The sequence below is a fragment of the Danio rerio genome, chromosome 4 (genome assembly GCF_052040795.2).
Source record: "Danio rerio strain M-AB ecotype USA chromosome 4, GRCz13ab, whole genome shotgun sequence".
NCBI classification, from domain to species: domain Eukaryota; kingdom Metazoa; phylum Chordata; class Actinopteri; order Cypriniformes; family Danionidae; genus Danio; species Danio rerio.
The window spans coordinates 70,750,001-70,770,952 of NC_141024.2; the positions used below are offsets into that span (position 1 = coordinate 70,750,001).

The following is a 20,952-nucleotide window of genomic DNA, read 5'->3' on the forward strand; positions in this document are numbered from 1 at the left end:
TCCAAGAAGTCATTGCGACTGGAGGTGGGAAGCGCAGCATTTTATCTAGATTTATTATTAAAGTTCAGAGATATTAATTATTTACCTCAGGAGTTTCCCTAAATGAAACGGTGAAAGTAAACATTACCATGAACATCTTAATAAAGGAATAAACACATTAAGGGTGTTTGTTTGCTGAAATTCGTATTAAAATCTGTTTTATTTATAGTGTGCAACATATATTTATAATGTTTTATGCAAAGTATATATTTTGAAAAGCGGAAAAACAATAAATCGTTGTATGAAGGCTGTAATGTTTAAATAATTTACCATTTAAAACACGTGAAGGTCATGTGACCATCAGGAAGAACGCAGCATGTCAATTCTCAAAGGACGCGTTCTCTGCCCTCGCGGTCTCCCGAGTTCTTTCTTCCGAGGAATTGAGAAACAGCCAAACTGTATATTGACACTTTTGAGGAACTTCTGCTATGAGCAAGTGTCCATGAGTCTCATGTGTATGAGAGCAGAAATACTGGAGTTTATTTCAGTGTGAATAACCATTAGTCTGTCTTCTGTTGTGTGCAGTGGAAAGGCTCATGTGTGTATTAATGTTGCATGATTTATTTGCTTACCTTGAGGAACGAGGAATAATCTCTTGTTCATGCTGACGGTTTTGAATAATCTTTCTAGAGTGAAAAATGGAGAACTTCAGTAAATAAGAAAATATCTTATATGAGCAATATCACACGAGTAGCAGTGCGATATGGCTGTTTATTGGCATTGGTGGAAGGCGGCCTCGTGCCCCCACCAGTGCCGATATACAGCCATATCGCACTGCTACGAGTGTGATATTGCGTTTATACAACAGTTTGACGGCATAATTGTGTATATAAAAACAAAATCAAACATGGAGTCTCAAAAACTCTTTTGTATGAGGAACTACTTTCTTCCACGCTGGATTCAAATCATAAGCTGACAGTTAAACAGCTGAGCAAGCATCTTTTAAACTTTAGATCTGTAGTGTCTGCTTTTTGTTGGCTACATGTGGGCGGAGTAATACACAAAGGGTAAAGAGGCTGTACGGGTGCTGATATTACTTAAATACATCACGGCTATCAGCCAATCAGATTCGAGAACCAGACAGAACTGTTCTATATATATATATATATATATATATATATATATATATATATATATATATATATATATATATATATATATTAAGGGTGTCACGATCCTCTAAATCCTCGATTCGATTACATTTTCGATTTTAAAGGCACGATTCAATTCGATTTTCGGTTATGAATAATTAATTAATTAATGACCAATTAATAATTTGTAGCCTACTGTTTAAACTACCTGACCTGCATGGTCTTTGTTTTGCCCATAAACAAATCATACAGTAAATGAATAAAGGCAAGATACACACATAATCACCACCTGTCAATCACTTTTTCTGCGGGACTCGTGAATTGGCAGTGATCTGTGTCGTTATAATGGCGTCGGTAAAAAAGACGCACAACCAACAGGAACCAGCCAACAGTATCTGAGGTGTTCGCTAAAATGACTAAGTACAAGTGAGTGAAAGATTGAAGAAGTCCTCTGACTGCCTGGACCTGCTGTCTCGAGCACATGGCTGTGAGTGCGTCTGTGTCTGTGTGGTCACGTGATGTGCATTTTCAGAGGTAGAGAGGAAGGAGGGCTGCTCAGAAATGCTACACGCCACTGTGGATGTCAAATCGTTGTCGTTCTAAAATGCTATTTGAAAACAAAGACAGTGTAAACAGGGCCTGAGTGTGTACTTTTCCCGAGCGGATTTGCAACGGGGGCGGGCGGAGGATCGCGATGCCGGTGTTGTCTATCGGACGAACCGTACGTAATACGTACATAGCAGAGCTTGCAAAACTGTGTTTTTTTGTCGACAACACGAACGTTGTCAACATAACTCACTGGAAATCCAAAATGCTCCCACACCGGCGACTTCATTGAAAGAGGAGAGGGTTTAAGTTCTGTCGACGGGTCTCCTGCTTCTGCAGTTTAACAAGCACTTCAACAAGCCTGTTTTTTTCCCGCTTGGCAAGCCAAGCTGACGTGACATGGGGGCGTGGCAGCACCAACGATTCTATTTTTTGATTCGATAATCGAAATTAAGCATAAATTTCGATCAATTTCGATTAAAAATCGAAATCGTGACACCCCTAATATATATATATATATATATATATATATATATATATATATATATATCTCTTTCTTATATTGCCTGGGTATATTATGAAAATAAACAAATACATTGGTTTTATGGCAAAAACGTAGTTTATGATTAGTAATTTGCATTGGTAAGAAGTTTATTTACATTGCGTTTCCAAGGGAACTACTAGTGTGTTTTGTGTAACGTTGAAAAGATGAAGATGAAACAGTATCCATGCTGTCTGGCCCGGTTTGGCATTGAATGGAACGGTTCAGCAAGACAGTGGAAAAGCAGCTTAAGGTAAACACCCCAGGTGAATATTATATTAAAGAAAATGAAAGGCTTATGGCTTTTTCTTTGCACGCTGTCGTTGTTTTTTTATGCAACATTTAAGTACTATTTTTATCTACCATAGGTAATGGATAACATATGGCAATTCTTATTGTTCATTAAAATTTATTTGACTTTAGGAAACTACCAAGCGACCGCGCTGAGAATAAAAACCAACCTGTTTGTTCCTCAGGATCTTCTTGTTTGACTGCGAATGTTTCTGCAATCTTCACATCTTCACTCTCCTCTTTAATAAACGCCATCTTTATAACAACGTCACGTGTTTCTGTAAGGAATAAATTACAGATTCCCTTACCAATTCATATCACAGACCTTTTACTCTCAAGAATGAATTAAGTTTAAATTGGGTACAGAAAATATTGAGGTAAAGTTGGTTTTATATTTCGCACATTCGTTGGGTGACAACTAGACTTAGTATTCGGTCTGAAATAACCTGCAAGTATGACTTGAAAACAACATTAGCACTGTTTCTTTGACTGTGAACAATGTTGTACTTTGATAGTCATTGGCTGCTTATATTATTTCGCTATTTAAGTTTGCAAATAACACTTCTCTGAAATAATATTAAGGAGAAAGTCCAAATGTGCGAATATAAAACCAACTTTACCTCAATACAGAAAAATAAAATCCATAATTGTGAAGCCAGTGATAAGGTCCCTGCTGAAAAATCCAGTTTTAACCAGCCTAGTATGGTTGGCTGGTTTTAGCTGGTCGACCAGCCTGGTTTTAGAGGGTTTTTGGCCACGTCCAGGCTGGTTTCCAGCCATTTCCAGCCTGGTCTTAGCTGGTCAGGCTGGAAACTGACCAGCTAAAACCAGTCTGAAAATGGCCAAAACCCCTCTAAAACCAGGCTGCCCTACTGAAAAAAACAGCTTAAACCAACCTAGGCTTGTTGGCTGGTTTTAGAGGGGTTTCCAGCCATTTCCAGCCTGGTCTTAGCTGGTCAGGCTGGGAGATGACCAGCTAAAACCAGCTTGACCAGCCTAGCCAGGCTGGGAGCCCAGCCAAAACCAGCTATGTGCAGCTTAAACCAGGCTGGTCAAGCTGGATTTTGCTGGTCAGTTTCCAGCCTGACCAGCTAAGACCAGGCTGGAAATGGCTGGAAACCAGCCTGGAAATGACCAAAACCCCTCTAAAACCAGCCTGGTCGACCAGCTAAAACCAGCTTACCGGCCTAGGCTGGTTTAAGCTGGATTTTTCTGCAGGGTGGTCGACCAGCTAAAACCAGCCAACCGTCCTAGGCTGGTTTAAACTGGATTTTTCAGCAGGGGTTAAAAGGTGTAATACCATCAATCTTCAGGTAACAGTTATGAACGGCAGTCTTCAAGTCAATCACTGGAGTTTAGACAGATTTCAGGAGTTCATCCTTACAGCTCAAGACAAAGCACTAAAACACACAGAGGAAGAAAGCAGGTTTAGGAAAACAGTTAGACTTTCAGCAGAACTACACAGGAAAAGCAGTTCACACTTCATTGTCGGTTAACAACCACAACAAGTAAAGCATTTCAAAGACAAGAACATCACACACAAAACACGACAGACAACATAAGTTACCTTACCATTAGCTTATACTTTAACAAACACATAAACCGCTCCGCTCAACCCGCTCTCCTCAACTTGTTATTGAAGATAACGCGCTGCAGTTTAAAAGTCCGGCACAGTCCATTTCTAGTGCGATAGCGGAGGTGCCTGGAATATACCAAATCTTGCAGGGGTGTGGGAAATACTTGCTGTCTTTTTAGTATTTTTTTTATTTTGTAAGACATAAATACATAAATAACTCCCAGCAAACTATAAAAGTTTAAAAGATTTACACAAAGAAAGAGTTTTAATGCAATATATAATTATTAGTCTTTCAAAAAGTTCACATATAAATCGAAATTCATTCATTTTCCTTCAGCTTAGTCCATTTATTCATCAGGGGTCAACGTATTAACTTATCCAGCATATGTTTTACACAGCAGATGCCCTTCAAGCCGCAACCCAGTATTGGAAAACACTCATTCACAAACACGCTCATACACTACGGCCAATAGAGTTTTCTTCCCCATGCCAACAAGGGGAGAATTAAACTCCACACAGAAATGCCAACTGACCAGCCAGGACTTGAACCAGCGACCTTCTTTGCTGTAAGGCAACAGTGCTAACCACTGAGCCACCGTGTTGCCATAAATAGGAACTTACTTTCTTAAACAGTTTACCCAAAACTGAAAATTCCGTCATGGTTTACCTTCCCTTTTACCTGTTCCAACCCTGTTTGAATTTCATCAAGAAGACATTTTGAAGAATGTTGGAAAACTGTAAACACTGACTGCTATAGTGTTTTGTTCTACTATAGAAGTCAATGGTGCAGTTTCAGCTTTCTTCAATGTAGTATCTTCAATACAGATCAGTCTACTACATGCATTGAGTTGAAATGAGCCTTTGCTTTCTGTTGACCTCAGCAGACATTTTCCATCGGATATCGTCTTCAACTGACTTACAGGTAAGGTTTTTTTTTTTGTCATGGGAAAACTGATTTATTCATACAGTAAACCATATTAATTGCTCAATTATTGCATTGATTGACTTAATTCACTATAAAATAGTCATAAATTGTACATTTCGAAAACTATTTTACCATCAATAGTTTGATTTAAATATGATCTACTTATACAATGGTACATAACCACTGAACTATTTGATTATTATAAAAAGCTCTTGATTTCTTTCCAAGAAAACTACATAATAATCAATAATAAAAATATCCAATCCCAAGCTCGGCCTTGCAATAATCAACATGTTTTAATCAACAGAACTTAGTGTAAAATGGTTTGTCTAATTGCTTTGTAAACACTGTCAGTCATTTCCCCCTATTACACCTGTACAGAACTTGACAAAACTGAAGGGGAATAAATAAATGAATTTGATTTCTAATGCTCCCATGTACATTTGAAAACAGGAGCTTGACCCCTGGTTTACATTTGGAATAATTATCAACCAGATGGATGGATATTTACCGTCTGACTAAAATAACCGATTTGCAAAAATAACCAAGTTTTTAGCATCTCCTACAGCAGTATTTCTCAACCACGTTCCCAGAGGAACACCAGCTCTGCACATCTTCCTTGTCTCCCCAATCAAACACGCCTGATTCAGATCATCAGCCAATCAGCAGAGACTGAAAGAGCTGTAATTGGTGTGACAGACAAAGGAAGCATCCAAAACATGCAGTGCCGGCGGTCCTCAAGGACCGTGGCCGAGAAACACCATCCTATAGTTTATAACATTATCTGAAGTGTGATAGAGGTTTACTGTTGGCAGCACCATTGGATAAAAACAACCCAGTGGCGTTGCTGTTAGATTCTCCCCATGAAGTGACCATACGTGTCCTCAGAGGAGTGACGAAATTAACTTTCCTCACAATGCTGTAATTTCCTCCTGGTCGCTGACGTCAGCCTTGAAGGTAAGAACCATAGACTGTAAAATATAGGTAAGAACACAACACTTGCAATACAATACCGACCTCTTGTGGTTACTGCAGGATACTACATTCAAAATATCCTTCATTTTTAAAAGAAAAAGAAACTCACAAAGGTTTGGAACCTCATACATTTAAGTAGTCTTTCCATAATTTTACATACATGTTTGCGCACACTTAAACAAAGATTCATTTTTAAAAAGTAAAATATAGTCAGCGCAATAGTGGTTAGCGCACCAACATATGATGCAGTCCCTGCTGAAAAATCCAGCTTAAACCAGCCTAGGCTGGTTGGCTGGTTTTAGCTGGTCGACCAGGCTGGTTTTAGAGGGGTTTTGGCCACTTCCAGGCTGGTTTCCAGCCATTTCCAGCCTGGTCTTAGCTGGTCAGGCTGGAAAATGACCAGCCAAATCCAGCTAAAACCAGCTTGACCAGCCTGGTTTAAGCTGGATATAGCTGGTTTTGGCTGGACTCCCAGCTTGGCTAGGCTGGTCAAGCTGGCTTTAGCTGGTCATCTCCCAGCCTGACCAGCTAAGACCAGGCTGGAAATGGCTGGAAACCAGCCTGGAAGTGGCCAAAACCCCTCTAAAACCAGCCTGGTTGACCAGCTAAAACCAGCCAACCAGCTTAGGCTGGTTTAAGCTGGATTTTTTAGCAGGGGTAGCATGTCAAGGTGTTCCAAGTCTTTGTGACGATTTCAACAGAAGATGAGTGCAGTTCGCCCAGCCTCACTTATTCAGACCAGAACACGCACAATATCCTGCACAACATTGTTCAGTCTCATTTAAAGGTACTTGTGTAGCCTGTCTTTTCTTATAATATATGTTAGTTATAGTTTTTATTTAAAAATAGCTCTTATGTTCAGTGTTTTGTTTGTATTTATGATTAATTTATCTAGCACCGTGGTCCTGTAAGACACGACACTGCGTTCCTCTGCATGTTCACACATGTAGAGGGATGACAATACCAGGGTGTCCCCTTAAAAAGTCTTACATTTTAGACCTTAAAAAGCTTCAATTCTTGGGCATATTATGTTGTAGGTCTTAAAACGTTTTAAACATGTCTTCATCCAAGTCTTCCTCTTTGCTTTGTCCAAGTAAAGCTTAGGCTGACATTCATCCAATGACCATCAATACATCTCAATAAAAAAAAGATACAATTCACAACAACTGTTAGATATTTTTACAGCAAATTCCCCAAATTAAATTCCCTAATCTGAACCCTGCATAAGTATATCATTTCTTTCTTAATAGTCTTAAAAGGGTCTTTAAAAGTCTTAAATTTCACTTGATGGAACCTGCAGAAACCCAGATTAAAGTTTTACTTTACTTAATATACAGACATATATATATATATATATATATATATATATATATATATATATATATATATATATATATATATATATATATATATATATATATATATCCTGATATACAGATATATTCTTAACATATTGCTGAATATTAATAATAGAACTGCAGTTCTAGGCTATATACTTCAAGACAAAATGTATGATCTCGAGGGTGAATGGGGATTCTGTGATACTCTCATTATTTCCTTTATTTTAGATTCATTTCTAAATTGAAGTACGTAAATCCCTGCACATGAAGCGCTTTTACACAATAAATAAATAAAGTGAAAACAAATAAACCCAGCAAATAAGGACTTTTATTTTGCTTTGTCTGAATAGAGTGACGTCAAACAGCAGCGTCGCGCAGCGAGTCAGCTGGAGAAAGGTTTGTTTTTAACGTTCCTAATAAATAGAGACAAATCATTTAGACAGTTTTTATAATATTAAAAGACTACATTTTTAAAATGTTTAATGAATTGTTCGTCACTGAATGTTGTAGAACCATATGAGAGTGATTGTGTGTTATTATCTGCAGAGGGTCATCTGTAAACAGGCTGGTTTCAGTTTGTCGAGTCGCTCGAATCGCCATGCGGTGACGTCACCTGCTTGTCAAAACTGTAAATGCATCAAATACAAACACAAATATAAAACTTTATAAACTTACTGCAAGCGTTTTAATGAGAATGTAACCATTCAGATGTATTCTTACGATTGATGAGTACATATTAAACCTAATATTAGCCCTTACTGATTTATTTATTAGATAACTTTGGTCTTCTGCTACTTATGACACGATTATAATTGTATTTAATAATTTTAACACATTACAAAATGATAAGGACATACAAGCAATGACTCATAAAATAACAAGAACAGAGCACATCATTAATATACTAGGTAATAAAGTAAACATTCCTCAAGTATAGCTGAATGTGTAATAGAGGTTTTATATTCGGATATTCAGACTTTCCCCTTAATAATATAATGTCATAAAAGTGTTATTTGCAAACTCTAAATAGCGAAATCATATTAATCATATTAATCATTATCAAAGTACAACATTGTTCACCGTCAAATAAACAGTGCTAATGTTGTTTTGAAGTCACACTTGCATGCTCATTCTGATCGAATATTCAAAGTAACATGGTAAACAATATAGAGACTTCTAAATGAACGAATGTGCGAATATAAAACTAACTTCACCTCTATAAATGAGTAACTGGACCAGCAAAGACTGGAAAGACTAAAACAACATTATGACAAACCAAGCTGTAGAAGATCACAAGTAGAGGCAGTTATTTAATGAATAATGGTGGTCAAGAGGTCCAGAATAATCTCTTTAATAACCAAATAATCTCTCTAATAACCGAATAATCCCTCTAATAACCGAATAATCTCTCCAATAACTGAATAATCTCTCTAATAACCAAATAATCCCTCTAATAACCGAATAATCTCTCTAATAGCTGAATAATCTGTCTAATAACCGAATAATCTCTATAATAACAGAATAATCTCTCTAATAATCAAATAATCTCTAATAACCTAATGATCCCTCTGATGACCGAATAATCTCTCTAATAACCAAAAAATCTCTCTAATAACTAAATAATATCTATAATAACCGAATAATCTCTCCAATAACCAAATAATCTCTCTAATAACCGAATAATCTCTCTAATAACTAAATAATCTCTCCAATAACCAAATAATCTCTCTAATAACCGAATAATCTCTCCAATAACTGAATAATCTCTCTAATAACCAAATAATCCCTCTAATAACCGAATAATCTCTCTAATAGCTGAATAATCTGTCTAATAACCGAATAATCTCTATAATAACAGAATAATCTCTCTAATAATCAAATAATCTCTAATAACCTAATGATCCCTCTGATGACCGAATAATCTCTCTAATAACCAAAAAATCTCTCTAATAACTAAATAATATCTATAATAACCGAATAATCTCTCCAATAACCAAATAATCTCTCTAATAACCGAATAATCTCTCTAATAACTAAATAATCTCTCCAATAACCAAATAATCTCTCTAATAACCGAATAATCTCTCCAATAACTGAATAATCTCTCTAATAACCAAATAATCCCTCTAATAACCGAATAATCTCTCTAATAGCTGAATAATCTGTCTAATAACCGAATAATCTCTATAATAACAGAATAATCTCTCTAATAATCAAATAATCTCTAATAACCTAATGATCCCTCTGATGACCGAATAATCTCTCTAATAACCAAAAAATCTCTCTAATAACTAAATAATATCTATAATAACCGAATAATCTCTCCAATAACCAAATAATCTCTCTAATAACCGAATAATCTCTCTAATAACTAAATAATCTCTCCAATAACCAAATAATCTCTCTAATAACCAAATAATCTCTCTAATGACCGAATAATCTCTCTAATAACTAAATAATCTCTCTAATAACCAAAAAATCTCTATAATAACTGAATAATCTCTCTAATAACCAAATAATCTCTCTAATAACCAAAAAATCTCTAATAACCGAATAATCTCTCTAATAACCGAATAATCTCTCTAATAACTAAATAATCTCTCCAATAACCAAATAATCTCTCTAATAACTGAATAATCTCTCCAATAACCAAATAATCTCTCTAATAACCGAATAATCTCCCTAATAACCAAATAATCTCTCTAATAACCAAATAATCTCTCTAATAACCAAATAATCTCTATAATAACCGAATAATCTCTCTAATAACCAAATAATCTCTTTAATAACCAAAAAATCTCTATAATAACCGAATAATCTCTCTAATAACTGAATAATCTCTCCAATAACCAAATAATCTCTCTAATAACCGAATAATCTCACTAATAACCAAATAATCTTTATAATAACCGAATAATCTCTCTAATAACCAAAAAAATCTCTCTAATAACCGAATAATCTTTCCAATAACCAAATAATCTCTCTAATAACTGAATAATCTCTATAATAACCGAATAATCTCTTTAATCACCAAAAAATCTCTATAATAACTAAATAATCTTCCTAAAAACCGAATAATCTCTATAATAACCGAATAATCTCTCTAATAACCAAAAAATCTCTCTAATAACCGAATAATCTCTCTAATAACCAAATAATCTCTCTAATAACTGAATAATCTCTCTAATAACCAAAAATCTCTATAATAACCGAATAATCTCTCTAATCACCAAAAAATCTCTCTAATAACTAAATAATCTCCCTAAAAACCGAATAATCTTTATAATAACCGAATAATCTCTCTAATAACCAAATAATCTCTCTAATAACCGAATAATCTCTCTAATAACTAAATGATCTGTATAAAAACCGAATAATCTCACTAATAACCAAATAATCTCCATAATAACTGAATAATCTCTCTAATAACCAAAAAATCTCTATAATAACCGAATGATCTCTTTAATCACCAAAAAATCTCTATAATAACTAAATAATCTCCCTAAAAACCGAATAATCTCTATAATAACCGAATAATCTCTCTAATAACCAAATAATCCCTCTTATAACCGAATAATCTCTCTAATAACCAAATGATCTCTATAGTAAACGAATAATCTCTATAATAACTAAATAATCTCTCTAATAACTGAATAATCTCTCTAATAACAGAATAACATCTCTTATAACAGAATAACCTCTCTAATAACCGAATAATCTCTCTAATAACTGAATAATTTCTATAATAACTTAATAATCTCTCTAATAACTGAATAATCTCTCTAATAACAGAATAATCTCTTTAATAACTGAATAATCTCTCTAATAATCGAATAATCTCTCTAATAACCGGATGATCTCTCTAATAAATGAATGATCTCTAATAAACTGATGATTTATCTAATAACAGAATAATCTCTCTAATAACCAAATAATCTCCAATAACCTAATGATCCCTCTAATAACCGAATAATCTCTCTAATAACAGAATAATCTCTATAATAACTGAATAATCTCTCTAATAATCGGATGATCTCTATAGTAACTAAATAATCTCTCTAATAATAGAATAATCTCTCTATTAGCCGAATAATCTCTCTAGTAATCGAATAATCTCTTTAATAACAGAATAATTTTTCTAATAGCTGAATAATCTCTAATAACCGAATTATCTCTATAATAACTGAATAATCTCTCTAATAACTAAATAATCTCTCTAATAACTGAATAATATCTTTAACAATAGAATAATCTCTCTATTAGCCGAATAATCTCTCTAGTAATCGAATAATCTCGCTAATGTCTAAATAATCTCTCTAATAACAGAATAATTTTTCTAATAACTAAATAATCTCTAATAACCGAATTATCATTGTAATAACTGAATAATCTCTCTAATAACTAAATAATCTCTCTAATAACCGAATAATCTCTCTAACAATAGAATAATCTCTCTATTAGCAGAATAATCTCTCTAGTAATCGAATAATCTCTCTAATATCCGAATAATTTTTCTAATAACTGAATAATCTCTAATAACCGAATTATCATTGTAATAACTGAATAATCTCTCTAATAACTAAATAATCTCTCTAATAACCGAATAATCTCTCTAACAATAGAATAATCTCTCTATTAGCCGAATAATCTCTCTAGTAATCGAATAATCTCTCTAATGTCCGAATAATCTCTCTAATAACAGAATAATTTTTCTAATAACTGAATAATCTCTAATAACCGAATTATCACTGTAATAACTGAATAATCTCTCTAATAACAGAATAATCTCTAATAACAGAATAATCTCTCTAATAACTGAATAATCTCTCTAACAACTGAAAAATGTCATTAATAATTGAATAATCTCTTTGTTAACCGAATAATCTCTCTAATAACCAAATAATCTCATCAATAACTGAATAATCTCTTTATTAACCAAATGATCTCTCTAATAACTAAATAATCCCTCTAATAACCGAATAATTTCTATAATAACTGAATAATCTCTATAATAACTGAATGTAAGCCTTTAATAGAGGAAGGTTAGTATTTTTATTATTAGTTTTTTTTTTTTGTAGAATAATGTAGACCCTGCTTAAAACTATCCAGACATTCGTGCAGAAGAGTTTTTCTGCTTTTAAAAGGAAAGCTTATGTTTTGTGAAGGAATGCAGATGATCGGTAAATTCATGTGACTCATAGTATGTGTGCGTATTTTATGCCCCATACACCCTATGCATATTTAAACAGCTACAAACAGTTGTTAGCAGCAAACATGGACATGTTTTCCAGTGTATGAACAGTGCAGATACACTGTCGCTTCGCCATTACAAAAACCACAGATTCGCCACTTTCTGTGTTGAAAATGAATGAGACAATTCAAATAGTACTCAATGTATAACCAGCGTTGTAAAGTAACGAATTACTAATCCTCGAAATACTTTTATAGTAGTTTTAAAAATGTGTGCTTTTACTGGAGTACATTTTGTTAGTGCTGTAGTGCGACCTGCGGTCACTACATTATATGTTTATTTTTCCTTATTTATGGTGATGGGGCAAACAGAATAATCAGGCTCATTAATCCTGTCCAATCAAATTGCACATAGAAAAATCACATCGGACATCAGACCTTAACGATAATGGCCTTAAAAGATAACTATATGCACTACAGAATGTTACGTTTTCAAACACATTCACTAACTGCATGTATTGAATCAGTGCAGCATTCCTTTTACTCTGTTTATTGTTTTCATTTTAACTCCAGCTGAAGCGACTGATCTCCACGTGACCCTATTATGAAGATGGCGTTTATTAAAGAGGAGATTGAAGACCTGAAGATTGAAGAAACATTCACACATGAAGATCTTGCCGAACAAACAGGTTGGCTTTCTTTCTCAAAGCTCAGTTATTGTGTTCTGTATATGGCTGATTCCATGAAAATGTCAACCTTATCATGAAAAAATAAAGTTCTTACCAAAATAACAAAACCAATTTAAATTTGCTCATTAAGGTCTATATTTTATTGTAATGGTGTGCTTCCATGGAAAGTTTAAAAAAATCGGTTTGTTTATCCATGAAATACGATGCTTGTGCCAATGGAAAATTTAGTTTTCATCCGACCACATTTCGTGCTTTCTAAAAAGGGTTTAAAGACTCCCCTTTTTCAAGCTTTATGTTAACAGTAAGCATTCTGCAGGAGGATTGGAGTCTGTAGTATAAATGATTACCCTCACTTTTTCATAACATTACTGCCCTTTTAATTTATGAGCTACATATTAAAGACATCACGCAGCTTCTGTCACGTGTCACGTCTGTAACGATTTAATGAAAAAGTTTATATTGTGTATTAAATTTTATCACAATTAAATTGAAACTTTTCATACAAAGCCAAAATATGTCCATGCTAATTATGATCGACAACTCATTTCAGTTCCTTGCTCTAAACAGCCATAATTTTGCGTTACGGACGTGACCATTTTGAACTCCTTATTAATATAAGCCAATGACTAGCGCCTATTTGTTCTCTATGAGGCTGCGTTTTTACTGACTTGCATAGTAATGTTATAGCTATAACTGAACATTGCAGTTCAACAAACTACTTCAGTGAGATTTCAGAAATAAATGTTTATTCAATAAAGAGAACATAACGATTTACCTGTCGCCAATATGGCATTACTTAAAACAGTATGTAGGTTATTCTCACGAAACCAGTAAAACAACGTGGCACTTAAGATTTTAAAAATAAAACTTAGTAATTTGTTAACAAAAAAACATTATAATAAAGACAACGCTGTTCTCTTCGAAGCACAATGTGTTATTTCAACATAATTTATTTATTTTTAATCATTTTACTGCATTTTCTACTGAAATTCTCATTACCGAAACGTGTCCATGCATGTTTGAACGTGTGTTATGTAGTAATTTAAACAAATTAGCATAAAACATTTTGAATAAAAACAAATGAGTTGTTTTAATAGATTATCTTACATGACAAAACAAATAGTTTACAGAATATTCATGTATAATGACAATTAGAAAAAAATGAAAAATTATGTGTCCGTGACAGATGTTCTCATCCTCCGCAACCATTTTAAAGTGCTGTTTAAACACACATAAAGAGTTTAAATAAAGTTTAATTTTGTATAAAGAAGCACACGGGCCAGTTGTTTTAAGATGACTGCCAGGAAAGAAAATCTTTTATATTTCTCCAGTTTAATGTAAAATTTTCTCCTGTCAAAATGGTTACAAGACTTTTTGATTATCATTACCGAAACAGGTAGTTTTCTACATTAACATAATTGTTAGATTTGCAAATTTTTATGAAAACAAACTTTTTTAAAGTCTTAATTATATGCACTGAGAATTTTTTTTTTTAAATCATCATAGCTTCCCTATTATTTGCAAAACATAGTGAGGCACCTCATTCTCCGCAACTCTTTTCTCATATACCGCAACCATTTAGGGACAGTTGCGGTAGAGAGAACAGGTGTTTCGGGAATGAGAATTTAAGTAAAATTGCATACTAAATTCAAATAACTCTTTTGAATTTAATGTTAAGTTTAAAATGTACTAACTGTTTATATTTTGCTTTGATTTGTTTCATTTTAAACAGTCAGCAATAAAAAAAATTAAATCTTTAGCAAAAGCCAGGTTGGAAAAAATTGTACAGCAACCCAGAACTACTTGAGGAGTATAGAAGGACAGAAAGAGAAAGGTGTGGAGATGACATAGCAGGTGTAACTAGATTATTAAAGTTCGTCAAGACAAACTTTAGGCTGGCTTGAGAAAGTCTGTTGGAAATAGTTTATTTAGTTTAAACAGTTTTAAAAAGTATGAAAAGATGATAGACAGACAGACAGACAGACAGATAAATAAATAGATAGATAGATTAAACAGTTTGAAAAAGTATAGATAGATAGATTAAAACAGATTGAAGATAGATAGATAGATAGATAGATAGATAGATAGATAGATAGATAGATAGATAGATAGATAGATAGATAGATAGATAGATAAAAACAGTTTGAAGATAGATAGATAGATAGATAGATAGATAGATAGATAGATAGATAGATAGATAGATAGATAGATAGATAGATAGATTAAAACTGTTTGAAGATAGATAGACAGACAGACAGACAGACAGACAGACAGACAGACAGACAGACAGACAGACAGACAGATAGATAGATTAAAGCAGTTTGAAAAAGGATAGATAGATAGTTTTGAGGTCACAAAGTTAGATCTAATGTTAAATCAATGAGTCTTTTGCAATGGAAGTCTATGGGACTGTTGTTGCTAGGGTGCAGTATGTGGTAGTTAGGGGTGTGGCTAGAAAGTTAAAAGCTCATCAGTTATTGGTAGTTTGGTAGTCTGAGTTAAATGAGCTCAGTCAGTAGTCTGTATGACAGTCTGATGCAGAGTTTTGAGCTCACAAAGTTTGATCCTATGTTAAGTCAATGAGAGTCTTTTGAATGAAAGTCTATGGGACAGTTTCTAGTGTCCAAAAGTGGTTGCTAGGGCGTGGTCAAAAAGTTAAAAGCTCATTAGTTATTGGCAGTTAGGTATTCTGAGTTAAATGAGCCCAGTTAGAAGTCTGTGTGACAGTCTGACGCAGAGTTATGAGCTAATAAAGTTTGGTCCAATGTTAAGTCTATGGGATTTTTCCGACGGTCCCGGGACGTTTTTCGGAAAACCGAAAGGCGGATCAGTCGGAAAAGATATAGCAACACGAGTCAGAATAGTTTGGAGGTCTGGTGCGAGTTTGGTGGTTATAGCTCGAAAGCTCTAGGAGGAGATAGTCTTGCAAATTTAGTCTCAGAAGATTAAAAAAAATAATAATAAGTTTAGAAAGGATTTCAGTAGTCTGGCTTGTTTCTCAAGCCAGCCTAATTACTAAAAGAAACACTCTACAGTGTTAGGAAATCTAATCATTTAAGTTAATAATTTAGTTTTGATCTGCACACACGCAGTGTACAAATGCGCATACACACACACAAACATACACACACAGAGGGCCCTATTATACACCTAGCGAAATGTGGGGAAAGGCGTGACGCAACTGTTGTTTGCTAGTTTCAGCTTGGTGCAGGAGTTGTTTTGAGGTTTTGCAACACGCTGTTTAAATAGCAAATGCATTTGCGCTCATATGTGCGCCCTTAGGCGTTCTGCTCTAAAAAGGAAGGCGTTCTGAGAAGCATTGCTGGCGCAGTGCTATTTTGAGAAACTATAATAGATTTTTCAATAGACCAGAACAAAGTAAATTGTAAGATATTACAAAACATATTATTTTCTAGCCTACATGAATATAAAAACCCTACTTTCATGCCTTCTTCATCTCGGGAGGCTTTTTCAGTTCATTCATAATAATTTGCTTTTGTATAATGTTATCATTAGCAGTATTAATTATCACCTACATATTTATATTTGTTTTATTAAAAACAAGCTTATATTTGCCCACCTGTCATGTTTTAGACCGTATGGGGCACAGCATGTGTTTTAGGATATAACTCAAGTTTTTGACCACACTTCATTTTTATTGTTCATTTATTAGTTTCACCAATCACCAACATCCTATCCTGCCTTCAATAACACGCCCCTCGTGATGATGCGTTTTCCCTCACTTTCTTTCCCGCGCGCGCCCTCTGTGGTCAGAAAGCAGTAATTTCTGAGGGGGACTGTTTATTGTCCGATTCTGGATAAATTTCTTCTTTATTTGTGGTAATTGGTAAGTAATTTTATATTTACGTCTATGTACACAAGTTTAGAAAACAAAAATGTATAAATTACAATAATAAATAGATAATAATATGGTGAACACGCTGTGGCCAAAGAGTTTACAATGAAAGAATTAGTGAAATTTAATTTTTGGTCTGCAACTATTAATGTTGATAAATTTCTTCCTCAGTTGCAGTAACCTGTACATAATTTGACATGTACATATTCAGTTGGAAAAGTAAATAAATTGCAATAAAACACTGACCATGGCGCGTTTAATAAATGAATATTTTTATTTAAACATTTAAAACATTTTATTAAAACAAACATCAATATTAATAACAGAAATATTATTTAACAACCAATAAAACGATATACAAATCACCAATAAAGAAACTAACAAAATGTATTTACACTACATCTCATTCTATATGATGAAATTCTTAAAGAGCCCATATTATGGGTTTTTAAAAAAATTCCCCTCCATGTAGTGTGTAACACAGCTCTAAGTGAAGTGAAGTATCCAGCTAAGGCTTAAATCTGTAAGAGTACAGTGTTTAAAACAGTTGATTCATCTATAAAAGAGTCGACTCATAGTGCTTCAGACGAGTCGCCTTGATACCGAGTCATTAGGTGTTTCGTCATGACGTACGAACGAAACCAAGTTATTCACGTGCACGCGCAAACCCGGGAGATTTCAAACCTGAGGCCCCGCCCTCTAACACAGAAACCCAGATACACACACACACCCACAAAACACACGCACACAAACATGCCGGTCGATTGAAGTCACACGATATTATCGAGTCTCTACCCAAAGATAAAACCTCAACATTAAAACCAAGTAGTTGGAAACTTCTGCAAACTACATGCTACAAATAATACTTCATCTGCGTTTGTTAAAGGAAGGATCAGTAAAGAGTAACTTACTGCTGGACGTCAGGATGGGTTTCTTCCTCCATTTCTCAAGTGTAAGTACGTGCGATTAAAGTTGCCTCGTTGACTCTAGCTTGCAAATGTATTTAGTTGTGATTTGTTACTTGTAACCGCGTGTACTGTATCAGGTTAACTGGCTATATTCTCTTATCGCGTGCAAAGTCACGTTAAAAACGCGACGCGTGCTGCTTCGTTTACGGAGCTCCGTGGACGAGGGTAGTGTGTGTGTGCGCTGTCGTCCGGAGGTATGTGTATGTGTGCGCGCGCGCGTTGTCGCCCGGAGGTGTGTATGTGTGCGCGGACGAGGGCAATGTGTGTGTGTGTGTTTGTGTCTGTGAAAAGAGCAGAGTGAGACAAGCTATGTGATCTCCTCAACAGTTTTTGGAGTTTTTGCTGGGTACCGGAACCAGACATGATGTTTTCCACATCACAGGAACTTTCTTAATACTGAGGCTCAAATTAAAGATCCTCAGCAGTACTCCACTTAACTGAGAAGCACACAGCTTAAGTACTTGTGTGGTTAATCCGTCTGGACCCGGTGCCTTAGCAGGATGGAGTCTGCATAATTCTCTCCTCACTTGGTCCTCAGTGATGATCATAGGTGGTTTATAAGTGTCTGAGACACCAATGAAAGGAGGAGAGGCGGTGGAGGCTTCAGTTGGTACGATGGTGAAAGAGGAGGAGGGAGAGGGCGCGAAGTAGGGCAAAGTGCTGCAATTTGACGTGACACTGTAGGGGGGAGCAGATGCACTAGGTACAGTAAGGGCTGTGTCAGAGCTGGAGAGTCTGGAGAGAGGCCTACTGTCAAACCTGTTGAAAAACATATTAAACTGATTGGCCCTATCCACATCACCATCAGTCCTAGGGCTGCTGGTCTTGAAGCCAGTAATGTTCTTCATGCCTCTCCACACATACTGTTGTTCTGTTGCAGCTCTTGTTTCAGCTTTTTCTTGTATCTCTCCTTACCCTCCTTTAACCTCACAGACAAGCGCCTCTGTACTTCCTTAGCTGCTTCCTTATCACCTGACCTGAATGCCTCCTTCTTTTCATTCAGAAGGGCTTTGATATCTTTAGTGACCCATGGCTTGTTGTTGGGAAAGCAGCGTATGGATTTCACTGGTACAGTACTATCCACACAGAAGTTGATGTACTTAGTGACAGTCTGTGAGGTTATCAATGTCCGTACCATGTGGCACGCACAGAGCATCCCAGTCCGTAGTCTCCATGCAGTCTTGCATGGCTGCACTGGCCTCTTTTGACCACTCCCTCACTGTCCTAACAGTAGCTGGCTGCCTCTTTACCAGTGGTAGGTAGGTGGACTGAAGGTACACAAGATTGTGATCCGATCTACCTAGAGGTGGAATGGCTATACAGCTGTATGCCTCTTCCACATTAGCATACAGTAAGTCCAGAGTCTTATTTTCTCTGGTGGGGCATTCTACATACTGTGATAAGGTGGACAGTGTCCTGTTCAGTGAGACATGATTAAAATCGCCTGATATGAAGACGAACGCGTCCTGGTGCATTGTCTGGAGTCTAGCAGTAGCGGAGTGAATGACGTCACATGCCGTCGTCGCATTGGCCGATGGAGGAATGTAAACAACAATGGCGATCACATGTGAAAACTCTCTGGGCAGATAGTATGGACGTAGCCCCACTGCTAACAGTTCAATATCCGGGCTACAGATACGTTCCTTTATCACAATGTGATTCGGGTGGCACCATCTTTCATTAACAAAAACAGCAAGTCCACCCCCCTTGCTCTTTCCACTCTCACGCCGAGTTCTATCCGCCCGGACACTCGAAAAGCCAGCCACGTCCACGACTGAGTCAGGAATATACTCATGCAGCCATGTTTCAGTAAAACACATCAAACTACACTCACGAAATTCTCTGTAGCATCTGACCCGTGCCGTAAGCTCGTCCATCTTATTTTCCAGTGACCTCACGTTGCCCATAACAAAAGACGGCAGGTTAGGTTTACACCGTCTTCTCGGCTGCTCATCAGACAATTTCCCATTCCTCGTTCTTTTCCCTCGCACCTTTGCTCCTCCACGGCAGCCTCTCTTAGTCTTCCCCCTCCGTAACTCCGCGGGGATACCCGAGAGGACCGCACTGTGCTCCGAAGCATCCTCCCTCAACGAGATCAACTGGTCCGGGGTATAAACAAAAACCGGATCACAACCGCTAGCTGTGTTAGCATTAGCAGTGTGCGGCAAGCTCAAACAAAGAGCAGTAAACAAAAAAAAAAACACAGAGATGGCTCTCTCTACCCTCATGTTTAAGGAGGGCACCGCTTACTAACACTAATAAACTAAAACAAAAAAATGAAAGATAAAGACAACAAATTAAAAACTCTAAAACACTAAGACACGACACAGAGCAGCAAGCTTGCGCCTGCGCACAAAATTTGTTAATTTAAGGACGGGAAATCTGCTTTGCGCTGTGGCGCATGGTCTAAAAGGGTTGATTTTATTTCCTTAATGAGTTATAGGTGTGTTTTGAGAATAAACCAATTAGAGTCTCATCTCCCATTCCCTTTAAGAGTCAGCTGCGTCGCGCTAAGTGCGCATTCGCTATTTACAGGACGCAAAGTAAGTCTAAGTGGAAAAACTGAGCATTTCACAAGCAAACAGTTAACAGTTATTTAACAAAAAAACTTAAACAGAGCATCTACTGCGTGTGAATGAGAGATAAATGATCTACTTTCACTCTTGGACAGGGAGACCTTTACGCACAGACATCAATTAGTCTATAAATAAATACTTTTGTTTGTTAAGCGCAAATATTCGTTTCAAAACTATTTCTAAATTCAGTTCTAATTTCCAGCAAAGGAATAAATGAACAATAATAACAAAATGTGCTCAAAAACCTGAGTTATATCCTAAAACACATGCTGTGCCCCATATGGTCTAAAACCTGACAGGTGGACAAATCTAAGCTTGTTTTTAATAAAACAAATATAAATATGGATAT

The 20,952-nt window shown here is 35.7% G+C and overlaps 2 protein-coding genes across 2 annotated transcripts in view; one reads left to right on the forward strand and one right to left on the reverse strand.

Moving 5' to 3' along the window:
• LOC101886419 (uncharacterized) overlaps nucleotides 1-4,140 on the reverse strand; it is a 9,534-nt gene extending 5,394 nt beyond the window's left edge. The window contains exons 1-4 of the mRNA XM_087250588.1: nucleotides 4,081-4,140; nucleotides 3,809-3,908; nucleotides 2,679-2,786; nucleotides 612-665 (exon numbers count right to left, since the gene is read on the reverse strand). Coding sequence (XP_087106714.1) covers nucleotides 612-665; nucleotides 2,679-2,763 — 139 coding nt within the window. The 5' untranslated portion in view covers nucleotides 2,764-2,786; nucleotides 3,809-3,908; nucleotides 4,081-4,140. The remainder of the gene's footprint in view (nucleotides 1-611; nucleotides 666-2,678; nucleotides 2,787-3,808; nucleotides 3,909-4,080) is intronic.
• A 3,519-nt stretch (nucleotides 4,141-7,659) lies between these two features.
• The window catches only part of si:cabz01069022.1, an 89,093-nt gene continuing 75,800 nt past the window's right edge, over nucleotides 7,660-20,952 (forward strand). The window contains exons 1-2 of the mRNA XM_088650338.1: nucleotides 7,660-7,720; nucleotides 13,088-13,203. Of these exons, the coding sequence (XP_088506464.1) occupies nucleotides 13,119-13,203 (85 nt within the window). The 5' untranslated portion in view covers nucleotides 7,660-7,720; nucleotides 13,088-13,118. The remainder of the gene's footprint in view (nucleotides 7,721-13,087; nucleotides 13,204-20,952) is intronic.